Here is a 21,777-nt window from a genome sequence, read left to right on the forward strand (position 1 = left end):
GTAATTGCTGCAGTGTAGACATGGCTGCTGATCAGTGTTGCTCATAGCACTATGGATCTGTTAGGACCCTGTAATAGGTAATTGCTGCAGTGTAGACATGGCTGCTGATCAGTGCTGCTCATAGCACTATGGATGTCAGGACCCTGTAATGGGTAATTGATGCAGTATAGACATGGCTGCTGATCAGTGCTGCTCATAGCACTATGGATCTGTCAGGACCCTGTAATGGGTAATTGCTGCAGTGTAGACATGGCTGCTGATCAGTGCTGCTCATAGCACTATGGATCTGTCAGGACCCTGCAATGGGTAATTGCTGCAGTGTAGACATGGCTGCTGATCAGTGCTGCTGATAGCACTATGGATGTCAGGACCCTGTAATGGGTAATTGCTGCAGTGTAGACATGGCTGCTGATCAGTGCTGCTCATAGCACTATGGATCTGTCAGGACCCTGTAATGGGTAATTGCTGCAGTGTAGACATGGCTGCTGATCAGTGCTGCTCATAGCACTATGGATCTGTCAGGTCCCTGTAATGGGTAATTGCTGCAGTGTAGACATGGCTGCTGATCAGTGCTGCTCATAGCACTATGCATCTGTTAGGACCTTGTAATGGGTAATTGCTGCAGTGTAGACATGGCTGCTCATGAGTGCTTCTCATAGCACTATGGATCTGTCAGGACCCTGTAATGGGTAATTGCTGCAGTGTAGACATGGCTGCTGATCAGTGCTGTTCATAGCACTATGGATCTGTCAGGACCCTGTAATGGGTAATTGCTGCAGTGTAAACATGGCTGCTGATCAGTGCTGCTCATAGCACTATGAATCTGTCAGGTCCCTGTAATGGGTAATTGCTGCAGTGTAGACATGGCTGCTGATCATTGCTGCTCATAGCACTATGGATCTCTCAGGTTCCTGTAATGGGTAATTGCTGCAGTGTAGACATGGCTGCTGATCAGTGCTGCTCATAGCACTATGGATCTGTCAGGACCCTGTAATGGGTAATTGCTGCAGTGTAGACATGGCTGCTGATCAGTGCTGCTCATAGCTCTATGGATCTGTCAGGTCCCTGTAATGGGTAATTGCTGCAGTGCAGACATGGCTGCTGATCAGTGCTGCTCATAGCACTATGGATCTGTCAGGACCTTGTAATGGGTAATTGCTGCAGTGTAGACATGGCGGCTGATCAGTGCTGCTCATAGCACTATGGATCTGTCTGGACCCTGTAATGGGTAATTGCTGCAGTGTAAACATGGCTGCTGATCAGTGCTGCTCATAGCACTATGGATCTGTCAGGTCCCTGTAATGGGTAATTGCTGCAGTGTAGACATGGCTGCTGATCAGTGCTGCTCATAGCACTATGGATCTGTCAGGACCCTGTAATAGGTAATTGCTGCAGTGTAGACATGGCTGCTGATCAGTGCTGCTCATAGCACTATGGATCTCTCAGGACCCTGTAATGGGTAATTGCTGCAGTGTAGACATGGCTGCTGATCAGTGCTGCTCATAGCACTATGGATGTCAGGACCCTGTAATGGGTAATTGCTGCAGTGTAGACATGGCTGCTGATCAGTGTTGCTCATAGCACTATGGATCTGTCAGGACCCTGTAATAGGTAATTGCTGCAGTGTAGACATGGCTGCTGATCAGTGCTGCTCATAGCACTATGGATGTCAGGACCCTGTAATGGGTAATTGATGCAGTATAGACATGGCTGCTGATCAGTGCTGCTCATAGCACTATGGATCTGTCAGGACCCTGTAATGGGTAATTGCTGCAGTGTAGACATGGCTGCTGATCAGTGCTGCTCATAGCACTATGGATCTGTCAGGACCCTGCAATGGGTAATTGCTGCAGTGTAGACATGGCTGCTGATCAGTGCTGCTGATAGCACTATGGATGTCAGGACCCTGTAATGGGTAATTGCTGCAGTGTAGACATGGCTGCTGATCAGTGCTGCTCATAGCACTATGGATCTGTCAGGACCCTGTAATGGGTAATTGCTGCAGTGTAGACATGGCTGCTGATCAGTGCTGCTCATAGCACTATGGATCTGTCAGGTCCCTGTAATGGGTAATTGCTGCAGTGTAGACATGGCTGCTGATCAGTGCTGCTCATAGCACTATGCATCTGTTAGGACCTTGTAATGGGTAATTGCTGCAGTGTAGACATGGCTGCTCATGAGTGCTTCTCATAGCACTATGGATCTGTCAGGACCCTGTAATGGGTAATTGCTGCAGTGTAGACATGGCTGCTGATCAGTGCTGTTCATAGCACTATGGATCTGTCAGGACCCTGTAATGGGTAATTGCTGCAGTGTAAACATGGCTGCTGATCAGTGCTGCTCATAGCACTATGAATCTGTCAGGTCCCTGTAATGGGTAATTGCTGCAGTGTAGACATGGCTGCTGATCAGTGCTGCTCATAGCACTATGGATCTGTCAGGACCCTGTGATGGGTAATTGCTGCAGTGTAGACATGGCGGCTGATCAGTGCTGCTCATAGCACTATGGATCTGTCAGGACCCTGTATTGGGTAATTGCTGCAGTGTAGACATGGCTGCTGATCAGTGCTGCTCATAGCACTATGGATCTATCAGGACCCTGTAATGGGTAATTGCTGCAGTGTGGACATGGCTGCTGATCAGTGCTGCTCATAGCACTATGGATCTGTCAGGTCCCTGTAATGGGTAATTGCTGCAGTGTAGACATGGCGGCTGATCAGTGCTGCTCATAGCACTATGGATCTGTCAGGACCCTGTAATGGGTAATTGCTGCAGTGTAGACATGGCGGCTGGTCAGTGCTGCTCATAGCACTATGGATCTGTCAGGACCCTGTGATGGGTAATTGCTGCAGTGTAGATATGGCTGCTGATCAGTGCTGCACATATGTCACGCTGTCTCTGTATACTGGAGGTAGGGGGCCTAAGCTGACCCTAAGCTGGGGCCCTGACTAATCCGTCAACCTGGAGGTACTGTTAAAGGTACAGAGGTCCAGGCCGCCAGCGTAACCCCTACCTCCTGAGGATCCCTGCACCTAAGTAATCTAGTCCTGAGAAGGACCCCGATCACAACAAAAGGGGACAAGTAATAATATGCCCACACACAGTACTTAGACGAACGAGACAGTACAAGGGAAAAACCAAAACCACCTTGCATACAAAAACTACACAACTACAACAGAGGGAACACCAACGGGAAAGGAGATAAATGATAAAGCGAGGAAGGGAAAAAACACTCCAAATACACTTATCTCTGAAACTCCAAATACCACGATCCGCTCTGTTAGTCTGCATGAAATGCTTTCACCGACACTTCCCTAACAGACCAGCAGGCATTTGAAGGAGTCTCACTACAGCAGCATTGATTGCAGCTGGGCGAGGCTGGACCTCGTCTAGCACAGAGAGAGAGAGAATTAACTCCCTCACTGCCGAAAAACACAAAGCAGCAAAAAGTCAGCTGCGAGAAGTCAGGCTGTGTAATCGTGACGATCTTCGTGGCGACACACCCGTGACAGTACCCCCCCTTCTACGAGGGGCCTCCGGACCCTCAGGGCCAGGTTTATCCGGGTGAGTCGTGTGGAAGGCCCGAACTAATCGGTCTGCGTTAATATCCGACGCAGGAACCCACAGTTGCTCTACTCCCCGGGTGTCCTGCAAAAACTGAGTTATGGTGTGCCTCGATCACCTTTTGTCGCAACTGATCTGGAACAAACAGTCTCCCCGGAGGTCCAACAGGGGCGTCCCCCTGAGCCTCCAATACCTCCTCCTCCAGCTCAGAGCATACTGCCGAAACCACCACCCCCTCCTGAAGGATAGGAATCGGGTCGTCCGTATTCCCGGCCCCAGGGAAACTACGAGATAAGGCATCCGCCTTTACATTTTTTGACCCAGGACGATATGTAACGACAAAATTAAACCTGGTAAAAAACAATGACCACCTAGCTTGTCTGGGATTCAGACGTTTCGCGGACTCCAGATATAGCAGGTTCTTGTGATCGGTGATGACGGTGACCGGGTGGACTGCCCCTCCAAAAAATGGCGCCACTCCTCAAAAGCTAACTTAATGGCCAAGAGTTCCCTATTGCCGACATCGTAATTCCTCTCAGCGGACGACAATTTTTTAGAGAAAAAGGCGCACGGATGCCACTTACCAGGGGACGAACCTTGTGACAATACTGCTCCCACCCCTACCTCGGAAGCGTCTACCTCTACAATGAATGGCTGTGACGCATCAGGTTGAATGAGTATGGGTGCCGAGGCAAAACATTTTTTCAAGGAGGAGAATGCTTGACAAGCCTTGTCAGACCACCTAGAAAAATCCGTCCCCTTTTTAGTCATGTCTGTGAGAGGCTTAACCATGGACGAGAAATTACGAATGAACTTCCGGTAATAATTAGCAAACCCCAGGAAACGTTGTAGTGCCTTAAGATTCTCTGGCCGATCCCACTCAAGAACTGCCCGCACTTTCCCAGGGTCCATACGAAAACCGGACGCTGAAACCAGGAAGCCTAAAAACTGGAGTTCCTGTACGGCGAACACACACTTTTCCCATTTGGCATACAGTTTATTATCCCACAAGATCTGTAACACCTGCCTAACGTGCTCCTGATGAGACACCAGATCCGGCGAGTAAATTAAGATATCATCCAGATATATGACAACAAACTGTCCCACCAGGCGGCGAAAAATGTCATTAACAAAGTGTTGGAACACCGCCGGGGCATTAGTCAGACCGAATGGCATGACAAGGTTCTCATAATGCCCCTCCGGAGTGTTAAACGCCGTCTTCCACTCATCCCCCTCCTTCATCCTAATCAGATTGTACGCCCCCCTGAGATCCAACTTAGAGAACCATTTGGCGCCCACGATCTGATTAAAGAGATCGGGAATAAGTGGGAGCGGATACGGATCTCGGACCGTAATCCGATTAAGTTCACGGAAATCCAGGCAAGGACGTAGGCCTCCATCTTTCTTCTTAACAAAGAAGAACCCCGCAGCCACCGGTGAAGATGAAGGTCTAATATGCCCCTTAGCCAGACTTTCTGAAATATAATCCTTCATGGCCTGCCTCTCAGGACCAGAAAGGTTATACAACCTAGCTTTAGGTAACTTGGCCTCAGGGAGCAGTTTTACAGAACAGTCATACTCGCGATGAGGAGGTAGTTCCTGACACCCTTTCTCCGAGAATACATCCTCAAAGTCCGCCAGAAATGGGGGTAAGACCCAAGGAGTAACCGCACCGATGACCGTGTTCATGCAGTTTTTATTACAGAATTTACTCCATTGGCTTATCTCTCTGGTTTGCCAATTAATAACCGGGTTATGCTTAGTTAACCAAGGAAGGCCCAACACTATAGGAGTGGGAAGACCCTCCAACACGTAGCAAGACAACAGTTCTTTATGTATCGCCCCCACTTGAAGTTTTACGTCATGCACAGCTTGCAAAAAACTTCCCTGACCGAGAGGCCTGGCATCGATCGAGAATATGGGGATGGGTTTAGCCAACTCACTCAATCGCATACCTTGAACCCGGGCAAACCGAGCATCAACCAGATTAGCCCCGGCCCCACTATCCAGAAGAACAGATATCCTCTCAGTTCTCGTACCCACCACCACCTCCGCCGGTACGAGAAATTGAGACGAACCTAGGGACGAAATACCTACTCCCAGATTGCCGTCCACCACACAACCTGGGATCAACAGTTTTCCGACGACTCTTCACTCTGCAAGGGACGGGATGGACACCCCCCAATAAAATGTCCCTTTCTCCCGCAGAAGAAACACCTTCCTGTCTTATGGCGCACCACCGGTCCCCTCCCCCGAAATGATGTCCCTCCTAATTGCATAGGCTCCTCTGGACTGACCAGGGGAACCACCATATGAGGGGACCTTGTAGGAGGTGGAGTCATCACAGGGGGTAGAGTTATCCCGCACCTCTCCCGAAGCCGTCTGTCAACGCGAATAGCAAGGGCCATAGCGGCTTCCAGTGACGCGGGAGAGTCATACTGTGCCAACACATCCTGTAATTTGTCGGATAAACCTTGACAAAACTGGCTCCTAAGAGCCGGGTCATTCCACTGGGTGTCCGTGGCCCACCTACGGAACTCCGAACAGAATTCCTCCGCCGGACGATCTCCCTGCTGGATCCTACGTAACTTAGACTCAGCAAGGGAGATCCGATCTGGGTCATCATATACGAGTCCCAGAGCAGCGAAAAACCTATCCACTGACTGGAGAGCCGGGGAGCCCGGGGGAAGAGAGAACGCCCAAGATTGTGGGTCTCCTTGTAGGAGCGAGATGACAATTCCCACCCTTTGTTCTTCACTCCCCGATGACCGAGGCCGCAGCCGAAAGTACAACTTGCATGCCTCCCGGAAAACAAAAAACCTGTCCCGCCCCCCAGTGAACCTGTCAGGGAGAGCTACTTTAGGTTCTGGTCCGGCATGCTCCCGAGGATACAAAACCTTGGACCTAACGTCCGCCAGCTCCATGGACAAACTCTGCAACTGCCGAGCTAGACCGGCTACTGGATCCATGGTAGCTGGAGAAAAACTAAGTGGGTCGGTGAAAAAGTCACGCTGTCTCTGTATACTGGAGGTAGGGGGCCTAAGCTGACCTTAAGCTGGGGCTCTGACTAATCCCTCAACCTGGAGGTACTGTTAAAGGTACAGAGGTCCAGGCCGCCAGCGTAACCCCTACCTCCTGAGGATCCCTGCACCTAAGTAATCTAGTCCTGAGAAGGACCCCGATCACAACAAAAGGGGACAAGTAATAATATGCCCACACACAGTACTTAGACGAACGAGACAGTACAAGGGAAAAACCAAAACCACCTTGCATACAAAAACTACACAACTACAACAGAGGGAACACCAACGGGAAAGGAGATAAATGATAAAGCGAGGAAGGGAAAAAACACTCCAAATACACTTATCTCTGAAACTCCAAATACCACGATCCGCTCTGTTAGTCTGCATGAAATGCTTTCACCGACACTTCCCTAACAGACCAGCAGGCATTTGAAGGAGTCTCACTACAGCAGCATTGATTGCAGCTGGGCGAGGCTGGACCTCGTCTAGCACAGAGAGAGAGAGAATTAACTCCCTCACTGCCGAAAAACACAAAGCAGCAAAAAGTCAGCTGCGAGAAGTCAGGCTGTGTAATCGTGACGATCTTCGTGGCGACACACCCGTGACAACATAGCACTATGGATCTGTCAGGAACCTGTAATGGGTAATTGCTGCAGTGTAGACATGGCTGCTGCTCAGTGCTGCTCATAGCACTATGGATCTGTCAGGACCCTGTAATGGGTAATTGCTGCAGTGTATACATGGCTACTGATCAGTGCTGCTCGTAACACTATGGATCTGTCAGGACCCTGTAATGGGTAATTGCTGCAGTGTAGACATGGCTGCTGATCAGTGCTGCTCATAGGGATCTGTCAGGTCCCTGTAATGGGTAATTGCTGCAGTGTAGACATGGCTGCTGATCAGTGCTGCTCATAGCACTATGGATCTGTTAGGTCCCTGTAATGGGTAATTGCTGCAGTGTAGACATGGCTGCTGATCAGTGCTGCTCATAGCACTATGGATCTGTCAGGTCCCTGTAATGGGTAATTGCTGCAGTGTAGACGTGGCTGCTGATCAGTGCTGCTCATAGCACTATGGATCTTTCAGGACCCTGTAATGGATAACTGCTGCAGTGTAGACATGGCTGCTGATCAGTGCTGCTCATAGCACTATGGATCTGTCAGGTCCCTGTAATTGGTAATTGCTGCAGTGTAGACATGGTGGCTGATCAGTGCTGCTCATAGCACTATGGATCTGTCAGGACCCTGTAATGGGTAATTGCTGCAGTGTAGACATGGCTGCTGATCAGTGCTGCTCATAGCACTATGGATCTGTCAGGACCCTGTAATGGGTAATTGCTGCAGTGTAGACATGGCGGCTGATCAGTGCTGCTCATAGCACTAAGGATCTGTCCGGTCCCTGTAATGGGTTGTTGCTGTGGTTGGAGGTACAGGCCTCTATTCTCTGGTCCTGGCATCTGTAGGAGGATCATCGCTATAACACTGGGCACCTGCTTACCAGGAATGGCTTCCTCTTCTGAGCTTACGCTATATTCCTCCTGACAAGGACCATCATAATGAAGGGCTCCTCTAATATTCCTGAGTTGTGGTGTGAGGAGATTGTCCAGGGGTTGGTGAGGAGGACACTACTTGTTTGTGTGTTGTACAATGAAATGTGGCTCATTCTTATATTTTGCCTGCAGAATCTGACTATAATGGCGACCGTGATCTACACTGACCAGGAGAACGGTGATGTTAATGCTGCGCTGTTGTCCAGAGATCGTGCACAACTATCAGGTGCCGGTAAGTGGTTTCTAAAGGTAACGGCCGATCTGGCCCCAATTCATCAAGGGGTTTAATAGATTTCTAGCAGAACTCTGACAAGTCAAAACTTTTATGCAACTTAATGATTAAAAATTGTGACCTTTTTAGCACTTTCATGCCAGGTCAGCCAGCTCTGCCAAGTGGGTGGAGCATGGACAGGGCATGGTGGAGCCGCCTGATACTCATGGAAAGTTGGGACTTACAGCACCACTCCAGCTTTTTTTGTTTGGTTTTCAGCGCTGGGATGGCTCTTTTAAATGTAGGGCCTCTGGTCATATACTCGCCCTCCGGCGTCTTCACTGTTTTTCGGCACTGTTCTGTTCCTATGGCACTATCTTGTGAGCGCAGCTGACTGGCCATAAGTCAGAAGCTACGACACAAGATCTCAATGCAACTCTATGGAAGCCAGAACAAGGCTCTCATAGACTTGTATGGGAAAGTGACCTCCGCAGCTCCATGAAACACTGGAGCAGCCAACAGGTCACTCTTCACCGGACAACGATGGGAGCAACTCTGGAAAACAAAGGCGGCAGCAAGTGAGTATGAGGCCGGGCAATTGTATATAAAGCGCCACTCCAGCAATGCAGTAAAAAAAGCACCCCTCCAGTGTTTTGGTTTTTTACAAATTAATTGCGCCTCCCCACAAGTGTTAATTGGGGGTCCACCTCATAATGAACTTGGTTTCTTCTGCCCACCCATCTTTACAGAAGCAATAATCAAAGTTTTTATTCTCAATATATTGCAATCATCATATTGTATAGCACTTAAAATTTTAGAAGGCAGAAGGCGAAATGTACGTCTGAGTTGGGTTTTTTTTTCCTGGGTTTGGCAATGCAATCCTACACAGGTATTATGTCTCACTGTTGTACTTCAATACATCTACATTTGGCTGTTGGGATCTATGAATGATTATTTCATTCTTAGAAGGACCCTGAGTCAGGTAACCTAATGACTAGTAGATTCACAGCCATCTGGATCAAAAATCCTGTTATGTGAGGTTGTGCTGCCGCCTAGTGGCTTCCCATTCTTTTACATAACCCTCTACACCAGGGGTCCTCAAACTTTTTAAACAGGGGGCCAGTTCACGGTCCCTCAGACCATTGGAGGGCCGGAATATAGTTTTTAAAAAAAACTATGAACAAATTACTATGCACACTGCACATATCTTATTTTGTAGTTTAAAAAAACAATACAGTAACAAATACAATATTTAAAATGAAGAACAAGTAAAGTTAAATCAACCGGTATTTCAATAGGTAGGTAACTGTACCCAATAGGCAGCATAGGTCCTCAATAGGCAGGCAAATGTCCCCAATAGGCAGGCAAATGTCCCCAATAGGCAGGTAAATATCCCCAATAGGCAGCATAGGTCCTCAATGGGAAGGTAAATGTTCCCAATAGGCAGGCTGTTTCCCCCTTATAATGCCATATGCAGGCTGTTCCACCCCTTATAATGCCCCATGCAGCATGTCACCCCCCCATATAATGCCCTATGCAGCATGTCACCCCCACCATATAATGCCCCATGCAGCATGTCAACCCCCCCCCATATTATGCCCCATGCAGGATGTCCCTTCCCTCCCCATATAATGCCCCATGCAGGATGTCACCCCCCATATAATGCCCCATGCAGGATGTCCCCCCCCCCATATAATGCCCCATGCAGGATGTCACCCCCCATATAATGCCCCATGCAGCATGTCACCCCCCATATAATGCCCCATGCAGCATGTCACTCCCCATATAATGCCCCATGCAGCATGTCACCCCCCATATAATGCCACATGCAGCATGTCACCCCCCCATATAATGCCACATGCAGCATGTCAGCCCCCATATAATGCCCCATGCAGCATGTCACCCCCCCATATAATGCCCCATGCAGCATGTCACCCCACCATATAATGCCACATGCAGCATGTCACCCCCCCATATAATGCCCCATGCAGGATGTCACCCCCCATATCATTCCCCATGCAGGATGTCACCCCCCCATATAATGACCTATGCCTCCATACATTAAAAAAAAAAAAATCCAATACTCACTTCACTCCTCCTCACCTGCTGCCGCTGCTCTGGTCTGGTCTGGACTCCAGCGTCGCGGCGGCGTCGTCCCGCTCTGCTCTCCCTGTGACAGCACTCGGGAGAGTGCGGTGTAAAGACGTCACCGCGCCCTCTGACCTGAGACGTCACAGGAAGCGCACAGCAGGAAGACAGCGTATCTGCGGAGGCACGGGAAGAGGTAAGTATCCGCCTGCCGGGGCCCTGAGCAAGCGGGCGGAAAGGCGGGCAATGGCACCGCTCTCCTCTCCTCCGCCCATAGCCAGGCGGGCCGGATAAAAGCCCCGCGGGCCGTAGTTTGAGGACCCCTGCTCTACACTGTCCATGTGTCCATTGCGACACACCCATTCTTGGATGTCGTTATATTTACAATGTGATTGGACATTTTTGATAATATTTATAAGCTGTATGTAGAAACAGGAGGTCAGTTTTCCTTGTATGAGTCATAAGTCACTGCAAAAGTCCCTGGCAGGGGGATGAGAGCAGCTTGGTCAGGAGGGGAATGATTTTTGCAGGGAAGAGTCTTCCTAATTCTACATAGAGCAGAGAAAAGAGAATAATTAGCCCAGTAGAAAGGTATAATGAGCAGCTGTAAGTACAGTGCTGTATAATCTGATTACAATATACTAAGAGGATAAGCTCTGATGGGAGAGGGTCTTTAAGCCTGTCATGTATTGGGTAATGAGTTGGGGTGTCAGTCTCCATCAGTGCTGGCTGAACACTGACTATCCTGCTCAGATTACTACACATGGCGCTGCTCCTCCTCCCTGTAGTATGGGCTACGCAGGACGGTGCCGAGGCTCCAGATTCTACCTGCACAGCAACAAGGTCCCAACACTTCTACCTCTATAACTTGCCTAATGCAGACGCAAACCTGCAGCCTTTCCACTGAGATCTTGTCGGCCTTCTACACTGCCATGGCTTTGTCTGCACAATGTAGCTTAAAGGGAATGTCCACTTATTAAGCATCCTAGAAGTCTACAAGACCACCCCTGATCTCTACAATATAAGGTCGGTGTTCCTCTAACCCCCTGCCTTATTTGGCAAATGGGTTCAGTTTTCTATAGAAGTGGCAGAATTTAACCCCTTCCTGACCATGTTATTTCCCATGTCTGCATTTTTCTTACTCTTCTAAGAGCAGTATCTTTATTTTTCTGTCAGTACAGCCATATGAGGGTTTTTGTTTTTATGCCGTTCACTGATCAGGTAAATTATTTTTATATTTTGATTGGACTTTTACAGAAGTAACGCCCATATGTTTTATTTTAAAATGGGTCATAGAGGGGCAGGGGTGATTTGAATGTTCAGATTCTACTTTTTCCTTTTTGTCCCCTTAGGGGACTTGAACATGCAATTACCTGATTTCTTGTGTTATGTACAGCAATACTGCAGTATATAGCCAGCATTCACAGATCTGTCATGACAGGCATGGGTCTTTTCAGCAGACTCCTTCCTGGCAGTGATGGCATCCCACGATCGTGTTACAGGGGCACAGATGGGCACATGGCATGACTCCCTTCTCAGTTCGCTGGTAATGCCGCTGTCCATCTCTAACAGGTGGAGCTCTGGCCTACATGTGGCTATTAAAGGCAGATGATGGCTAAATATCACAGCCATCATCTTCCAGGCGTGAAGTCACATCTGGCATATGATGTAACGGCAAATCATGTTGGTAAGGGGTTAAAGTGCCACTCCAGTGGGGTTTTGTCACGTGAAATCCTTTTAGTGTAGAAATGACGTAGTCCTTTTGGGCATGAGGGCTGGGTGCTGGGATTACTAGTACACCTGACATCCAGGTGGGCATAATTCTGTTCCTTGTGTATTGGAAGACTTTTGCCTCTGCAGCTTTGGTGTTGGCAATCTTTCACTTTCATGCCCATTGATGGTCCACATGGTTGGCTCAGGAACCGTCCTCACATGATCTAGATTTCCCTAAAGGAAAGTCGCTGTGTGGGGGAAAAATGGGGGAGTCTGTGATGCACCTTATGCCACAGCGCCTCGTGTGCTAAGGCGTGTTAGGTTGCATGAGGCTAAATATCCAGCTCTTCATGTTACGGCTGTTGGTATTCATTTAATTAAGGGGGGGGATGTTAAATGAGGGAGTGATGGCGGTAAAAGAACAAAATCTACTTTGATTAATACAGACTGTGTATTAGTACAATGTTATAATGTTGATGGTCAGACGCAGGAGTGGGTACAGAGGGGGGCATGTGACAGTTCATTTTCAATCGTTAAAATATGGTTAAGCAGGTTAATGTAGTATCCTGGAATATTAGAGGTATGGGAGATCACAACTAAAGATTTACAGGAGACGGATTGCGATACGGGGGCCGCTGCGGCACTGAGCAAGCTTTGGAGGGGGCCGGCCTATCATTCTACACATAGTACTTATTCTAGGGGGGTTAGTAGATTGATTCATCCGAATTTACCCTTTGAATGTGAAGGAAGTATTTGTGACAGGGAGGGAAGGTATGTATGTCTAGTGTGCAGAGTGGCTGGGCTTAGAACTTGTCTAATTGCTCTGTATGTTCCTCCACCTTTCTCTATACGGACTTTGCGCCAGCTATTCCCGTGGATAACGGAATTTTCTACCATACCCCTGTTAGTCATCGGTGATTTTAATATGTACCTACACGCTGAGCTTGATAAGTATAGGGGTAATGTGGGGGGAGGGGCTCATCAAGAGACGTTGTTGGCAAGGGTCTTGCAGGAAATTAGCTTGGTAGATGTGTGGCGGGCTCGATTCCCAAATGTTAAGCAGTATTCGTGTTACTCGCCATCCTATTCCTCTGTCCAGAATTGACCTGGCTCTGGGAAATAGTCATCTAGTCCCTCTAGTTACTAAAGTAGAATACTGCACGAGATTGTTATCTGATCATTCACCATTATTGGTTGTTTTGGGGGTCGATCCTGGCACCATAAACAGAAGGGCACTGTGGAGGTTTAACCCCTACTGGCTGGATGTATTTGGGGAACAGATGGACTTAGCAGGTAAATTGGATCGTTTCTTTAAAGACAACATAGGCTCTGGCCCTTTAAATACGGTATGGGAAGCCATGAAGGCATTTTTACCGGGGATCCTGATTAAGGAAATTTCCATGATCAAATCCAAAAACAGGGCCCGTCTTCAGGAGCTGCGGAGGGAAGTAGACATATTGGAACAGAGGTATGTTGGGTCCCCAAGCATAGAGAATAGGGAACACTGGACACAGGCACAGGCTACACTAAATGATCATATATTGAAACAAGCGGAGCATAAACGGTTCTTTCTTAAACATCAATTTTATGTGGAGGGAGAGAGTACAGGGCACTTGCTGGCCACCATAGCCAAGGCCCAGACTGGGGCTCCTATGATTGCACCTATCAGGGATACTAAGGGTGTGGTAGTTACTGATTCAATGGAAGTTTTACAGACAATTATACTCCTCCAAACTGACTAAGGCGCAAAGGGACATAGATCTCTATCTTCATGATATGCAAATACCATGACTGACAGATGGCCAGAGAGAGCAACTAGATGCACCAATTACACTGGAGGAGATGCAGGAAGCTTTAAAAGATTTTCAAAATAACAAGGCCCCTGGTACTGATGGGATCCTCGCGGAAATTTATAAGGAAGCTGGGGGGGTTTTGCTTCCCAGGTTACTGGAAGGGCTTAAGGGGGCGAGGGTGGGGGGGGCTTTGCCGACTTCAATGAGGGAGGCTAGCATAGTTCTTTTGACAAAACCTGGAAAGGATGCATTAAACCCTGAATCATATAGGCCAATATCCTTACTCTCGGTAGATGTAAAAATTTTAGCTAAGGTCTTGGCTACCAGACTGGTGGCGGTTATCACACATTTGGTTGCAGAAGACCAGACTGGGTTTATACCGGCCAAGTCGACGGCAATTAATTCTTAATCTGCAAATGCAGTCACAAAATGCGGGTGGTAGGGCAGTGCTATCACTTGATGCCGCTAAGGCTTTTGATAGTGTCGAATGGGAGTATTTATGGGCTGTTTTGAGAAAGATGGGGTTTGGTACTGGATTTCGGGCCTGGCCGCGGCTTCTGTATAACAATCCGGTAGCTCAGATTCAAATTAATGGCAATCTTTCTGGTAGCATTGAAATGGGCAGAGTCACGCGTCAGGGCTGCCCGTTGTCTCCCTTACTGTTCGCCCTGGCTATGGAGCCGTTGGCTGTTAAGCTTCGCTCCAGCAGCGAAATACAGGGGTTCCGCTATAGAACACTGGAGGAGCGGGTAGCCCTATATGCCGACGACCTTCTGTTGTTTTTGGGCGACACGGAGCAATCTCTGACGACGGCTATGAATTTAATAAGGGAGTTTGGAGATCATTCTGGCCTACAGATTGATTGGGATAAATCAGTTCTTATGCCGGTGGATGGTTTGTCTCTGAATACTAGGGCAGGGAATACTTGATTGAAGATTGTGCGAGAATTTAAATATCTCGGAGTTAGAGTGACCACATCTATCGGAGATTACATTCCTTTAAACTTACTTGAACTGCTTACCAGATTTCAACAAAAGGCCAATACTTGGAGCAAACTCCCCCTATCAGTAGTAGGTCGAACTAACTTCATTAAAATGGTGTTAATGCCCCAATTACTATATATCCTTCATAATTCACCTGTCTGGGTCCCCATGAGAAAATTTTATAAATTTCAAGCACTATTTCAGGAATTGATCTGGAAAAAAGGGGTTGGATACACTTCAAAGGCCCAAAGATCAGGGGGGACTAGCCGCACCTAATCCATGGATATATTTTCTAGCCTCTCAGACTCAACAACTCTGGTTAATTCAGGGGAACCTAGAGAAACTGATACGTCTACTCAAACACAATTTGCCAATTACCTCCTTTCTAGAAACGGGAATCTCGGGGTGGGATGCTAGGCGGCATCTTCCGACCCTAGCACTTATGGGGAAAACGTGGCAGAAAATCAAACTGTTGTTGGGAATAGAGGGTTTTACCCCGTTGTGGCATAATGCGGGCCTTCCAGAGATCCAGAAATTGAAAGGATTCGGAATATGGGAAAAATTGGGAATAACAAATGTGGCACAAATATTAGAGGGGGAAATATTTAAATCGTTCCATCAGCTGAAAGAAGAATACTGTATTCCACAAACTAGTTTCTACTTTTATCTCCAAATAAGGCATGCATGGTTTGTACAGCCGCGACATATGCAGAGTAAAATCCAACATCATCTACTGTTAACACATTATTATGCCATAGAGGTGGGAAGGGATTGATTTCCAGAATCTACGGGATACTTATGCAGCAATTTCAGTGGGACAGACCCTTAAATGTTAAGGAGAGGTGGGAGCGTGACATTGGTACTATAACCTCGGAAGAATGGGAAGATGTGGTGGGGAGCGTTCCGATACTATCTACATGTGCGGCACATAGACTCTCACAGTTGTACTTATTGCATAGGGTATATAGAACTCCCAAATTTCTACAGCGCATTGGAGCAAGGAATGACAGTGTGTGTCCAAAATGTGGAGAGGAAGGAGCAGATCTTATGCATATGATGTGGACGTGTAGGAGGGTCGCGGTATTCTGGAATGTGTGTGTAGTACATTAATAACATGTTTGAGTGTAATCTACCCTTATATCCTAAAGTGTGTGTTGGGCCATGTAGAAATAATAGGATGTGACGAGGATGAAATAATAGCCGTTAAGAGGACTCTATATCAGATCAGAAAGCTTATAGCTGCACATTGGTTGGATCCCTCTCAGGTTCCAGGAATTCTTGGATAGATTGCGTCTTTTATTAAGATTAGAAGAGGGAGTGTACAAAAAGCGGAAGGCTATATGGAAATTTGATCAAATCTGGGGTAGATGGAGCACGTTTCATGGTTATCATATTATGTCCATTTTAAATATCAATTGAGTCTGAAATGTTGTGGTCTCTCAGGTTCTACTTAACTAATCACTGACTATTAGATATTATGCTCTGTATCCATGGATCAAATTATCAATGCTTTAACAGTTAGATAAGCTATATGATAATATGCCGTCTGTAATTAAATTTGTCTTTGCCATATGGTTTTTGGGGGTGTAATGGGCGGGGGGAGGGGGAACGGGTGGGTTTTGAAGGGCATTGCCAGTTGGGTGATGCCTCAATGTTTATGTGCAATGTTAAAAAAGTCCTTTTAATAAAAGGTATCTGATTTTTTTTTTTAAAAAAGGAAAGTCGCTTGTGAAAACCCACCAGGACAAAGTGCACGGTTCTGTATCATGTGGGAAAACATCAAGAAAAGCTCTAGGAAATATCAACAAGCAAGTAATGACCCAGAAGAACGGGCAGCCTCTGAAAGGAGACCGGAAAGTGCCAAAGCCTGCGCCAGCTGTTATACAGGTATAATGTATTACTGCAGCTCTGATCATACACCGCTCTTGTGTTCTGCCCTGTACTGGTGTACAGACTTGTATCTACATAATCCTAAAATGCCACAGGAACATCTGCAAGAAGATCACATGGCATTTTCTACTATTACAAGTCCCATTATTATCTGTTGGATTAAAGTGGGCTAATATCTGGCTAATCTAGCTGTGTAACGTGTATGGGGGTCTCCTGGCTGCCCTAACAAATGTTCAGTTCAAATACCCGCTCCTTGTTCTCTAGGCACACATTGCTTAGAGGCAGCAGATTACCCTCCTCCCCACAGAACACATGAGAGCTCATCTGTATGTTGGGAGAGATGGCTGCTAGCCAAACAGTGTATGGCCAGACCACAGCTAGGCCACAAGAGCTTGGCTGACTCCTTTTCAGATCATATATGGAGAACCTAATGGTAAATACTGGATAAATGAAGCTTGTGACCTGGTTCCCGTTCCCCACTAGGTTTCTGACACTTCTGATAAGACAGACGAGCAGCAGTACCCCGACATTGAGAAGTTTGTTCCCTACAATCCTGCAGGTAACTCTTCCACACCTTGCTGTACCTATTGCCTGCCATTAGCCACTTGCCTTTACATTTAATTTTGAGCATCAGAATCAATTCTAATATTTGCACCTGAAGCTGGATGGGGTTAGTGAATTTGTCACCAGGATTTTGCTGCCCCATCTGAGAGCAGCATGATTTAGGGGCAGAGACCCTGATTACAGTGATGGATCGCTTGGTGCAGTTCAGAGTAACTGTGTCTGCTGCAGATCTACAAATGCTCTGAATGCTGGGCTCTGTATAACCCCACCCACACCACTGATTGGTAGCTTTCTGCCTATGCACGGTGTATAGAGCTATCCATCAGTTGTGGGGACAGGGTTGGACTACATGGCAGCAGCTTTACTAGTCCTCTGGTGGCAGTCTCCTGCTGGTGGAGGATCACTTATCAAAACTACAGCAGTCAGCCCAGAAAGCAACACGTCTCTGGAATTGGGGATCTTTGTCCCCACGTTGTGCTGCTCTCAGATCAGGTGGCAATAAACCTGGTGACAGATTCCCTTTAAATGCAGTTTAGGGCCATCTCTGTTACACTCTTACTCTCTATTAGCTGCAATGTCCCATCTGCCTAATGCAGCCACAGATCTCATGGCTGCAGTATCCGGATCTTCAGAAACTCGCTGACATCGTGTCAGTTAATCCAATGAGTGTTTGCAGTGACAGCAATGTCTGTTAGCTGGGCTTCTGCTGCTGCTCAGTTGTGGAGGAGAGCAGACAGATGTCAGTGTGGTGTTCGGAGGCTCCTGGGGCCCCTGCACGTGACATCAGGAGTGCCAGAGATCCAGAGTGTGGTCTTGGGCTCCACTATACAGGTGGGACTCTGCAGCTATTTGGGGGTGGGGAGAGGAGGGCACAACACTGACGTGTGCAGTGAAGGTGGTTCAAGTTCATTGATGCTAGATGACCCATTTTGGTGCATTGAGCCCAAAGGTAAACTAGGAATGCCAAAGAACCAATCAAAAACAACTGAACAAAATAGTCAAATTCTGCATAAATAGGAAGTCTACTTAACCGTGTATTCATTAAAGGTTTTTTAGAGTGACACCATAGAGACAGGCGCTCACACCAGTGTACATACAATAGTTAAAATACAAAAATATAGACTAGATCTCACAGACACAGGGCAAAGTGTGTGGTATGGAATCCAATATATAATGTATCAGAGCAAAGATTATAGATCTAACCATGCAATAGCTCTGTCCAAGAGTAATTGAATAAATCTAAAGGTGCTTAGTGCATATCAAGGTCGGTAGTAAATAAAGCATTAGTACCTGTGTGGTCCAGAGACTTGTGTGGAGCCCACCCAAGTGTTGGGAATCCCTATTTAGATTATGCACAAGCACTCTTATCTCGTCATATAGTAGATTTATTCAATTACTCTTGGACAGAGCTATTGCATGGTTAGATCTATAATCTTTGCTCAGATACATTATATATTGGATTCCATACCACACACTTTGCCCTGTGTCTGTGAGATCTATTCTATATTTTTGTATTTTAACTATTGTATGTACACTGGTGTGAGCGCCGGTCTCTAGTGTCACTCTCTTACTTAACCGTGTATTCATTAAAGGTTTTTTCCTATTTATGCATACATTTTCTATATTCGGTTCTTGATTGGTTCTTTGTAATTTCTTCCAAACTGTCCTGTCCACATGTCTGGTGAATGTGTGAATTTCTAACTAGCACACATGTTGGTGTAGTATTTACAGAGATTTTAGTGCCGTATCTTACTACAATCTATGAATGCCTCCTAATCTTAAGTACCACATTAAAGCCCTTTTAAACCATAAGATATGAGTGGACTTGCAGCAAGATTGCTGGGTATCTTTGAGCAGCCAGTTGCTTATTCCTTTACCAAAGATCAACCTATGCTAAAACTATATTATATATTTTTTTGCCTTGTAGATTTTGAGACCTTTGATGTCCCAGAAGAGCATAAACGGAGTCACCTCTCCCTGGCTGGTGTCGGTCTTATAGCTAATGTGAATGATGCTAAAAGGTTTGCGTCTCTACTAAGCCTAGAGCCGGCCCACATGGACATCCCTGCACTTAGTTGGGTGTCAGGTAGGTGATTATAATTGAAATGGCAGATAAGATGGTGAAAGCCAGCCTTACTCTGCAGAGATCACTACACATCATGGTACTGTCATCAATACGGGTGACTGCAGTTCTGACACCTTCATACCAAGCACTGTAAAAGCCTAAAACCATTTGGTGAAAACAGTGACTGCCAGCAGTTAGATATGACGCCAGAATTATGGTGCAAATACTTTAATAACACCAGTCTGGATGAATCAGAGCCCCGCTGTCTTGCCATGCCTGGTTTACAGCTCTCTCCCTTTCCCCTGCACTGTCACTGCTGCAGCCTATAACTAGCAGCAGGGGAAGGAGTACAGCTGATGGGGTTAAAATTGTCACCAGGTGATTGCCCCTACATTATGCTGCACTCAGATGGGGTAGCAGAGACCCTGATTCCTGTGGTCATAAAAATGACAGTAAGCGACATCACTTTTCTCTGTCTAGCAGTTCTCTGAATGCTGAGCTCTGTGTAACCCCACCATTAATTGTACCCATGGTCAAAGCTGCTAATCAGTGATGAGGATGAGCTCTGTAGGACTACATGGCAGCAGGTTTACTAGTCCTCTAGTGGTGGTCTCCTACTGATAATTATTGATATTTATCAGCACTACACTAAGCAGTCCGATAAGTGTCACACCGCTGGAATCGGTCGCTCAGATTATGTCCCAAAATCCTGATGGCAGATTCCATTTAAGTAGTGATCTCGGCCATGTTGGTAACAGGCTACAATCCTCATCCATGTCTAGACTGGTGGGCTGGGTTTTGAGTGACTTGACCATTAGCTTCCTTGTTCTCCTCACTCTCCCCATATAACTGTTATCCAGTGTCACTAGCCTCATTCCCTACAGCAGGGGTCCGCATTCTGGGGCTCAGACCCCCCGTGTGCCTTACAGCTGGGTGCATTTACATCAGGTCTAGCGAACAGCCATAAAGAGCAGGTCTCCAGATGGTGACTTGTGAAGAACCCTGCAAAGAACAGCAGATCTGGATGTGTAGATGGGTGGGAAGCTTGAGAGAAAATGATACTGCCGGTTAGAGGGCGCTTGAAGCTAGAGGTGATGGGAGAATACCTGATGGGGTCACATCCAGGGGTACTCATTAAGTATACCTCCTATAACAGTGGGGGCACCGGATCTTTAACTGCCGTTATATGCTTAATGTGGGTCATTGGACACCACTGAATTGCTATATAGCAGGTCAAATAGGTTTTCTACACTAGTCAAAATAACTTTGTATTCCAGATGCTGCTGACAGTCTTCCATCTTTCCTTGCCATGCTGGAAGAGATCGCTGTGGAGATGCCCCTGACTGACTGAACAGATTAAACAGTGAAACGTCACTTATTTATTTGTCCTCCATTTTGTTAGTGCGCTTGTTCTTAAATAATAAAAAAAAATGTTTTAATGAATGTATTGCTTGTTACATATATTGAAGGATGGCATTACAGTTGGGAATTTCTACTCTACTTCTGCTAAAGTGTAAATTCACCATGTGTTGGAGGAATGTAGCTTTTCCGGAGCCGTGTATACAGTGCTGGCCAAAAGTATTGGCACCCCTGCAATTCTGTCAGATAATACTCAGTTTCTTCCTGAAAAGAACAGTGAAAATGCGTGGATTCGAGCATCTCACTCGAGCACCCGCTATACTTGGTGCATATCCGAGTACCCGATGCAAACTCAAGTAACGAGCACTTGCGCGCAAAACTAATGACAACTTATTCAACATGATGACCTAATGTTATTGTCAGGAAAATATTAGTATCAGGAAAATGTTCTTCCATATCTGCCTGACATAGATGTTCACCCCCCTCCCTTATTCCCCTTCTGCTCAGCACAAAAGCCCCAATTAGCACACGCCTGAGAAATAGCTAATGCAAACGATGCCAGGCAAGGAGTGTTATAACTTTGTTAGGAAGCAAGCATCTTGTCTCTGAAAGACGCAGGAGGTAATTAAAACACAGACCTGAGATAGATTGACACCTTCTCCCAGGCCAGAGTTTGGAGGAAAGAGGAAATGGTTCGTTAAGTTCAAAGGCACTCACAAACAATTCCCGGCCACCAGCCATAGCCAGATAGACTCCGATATGAAATATTATGAGTTCCATACGTCCGACAGTAACGAGACCCATATGTGTAGTGACCAAATCAGCCCAGGAATGTATAGGTAGTTTTCCAGGGCTGTAACCAAAATCAGGGAGCTGTAGCGCAAAAACACCAGAATAGCAGACTGCAGCTATGTGATGTGTGATATCTAAATAAAGATAAAATCATAAGGGAAAAAATAGCGTAGTTTGCAAGCT

General features: G+C 46.7%; 1 protein-coding gene across 1 annotated transcript; it reads left to right on the forward strand.

The window, feature by feature from the left end:
- Positions 1–14,459: 14,459 nt before the first annotated feature.
- On the forward strand, positions 14,460–20,794 carry LOC141164039 (securin-like). Its single transcript, XM_073649204.1, has 5 exons — positions 14,460–14,469; positions 16,642–16,778; positions 17,340–17,373; positions 19,306–19,464; positions 20,721–20,794. The coding sequence occupies exons 1-5, from the start codon at positions 14,460–14,462 to the stop codon at positions 20,792–20,794; spliced, it is 414 nt and encodes a 137-aa protein (XP_073505305.1).
- Positions 20,795–21,777: the final 983 nt, after the last annotated feature.

This window comes from Phyllobates terribilis, unplaced genomic scaffold (assembly GCF_046119375.1).
Source record: "Phyllobates terribilis strain yellow unplaced genomic scaffold, ASM4611937v1 Scaffold_10__3_contigs__length_209671492, whole genome shotgun sequence".
Lineage (NCBI taxonomy): Eukaryota > Metazoa > Chordata > Amphibia > Anura > Dendrobatidae > Phyllobates > Phyllobates terribilis.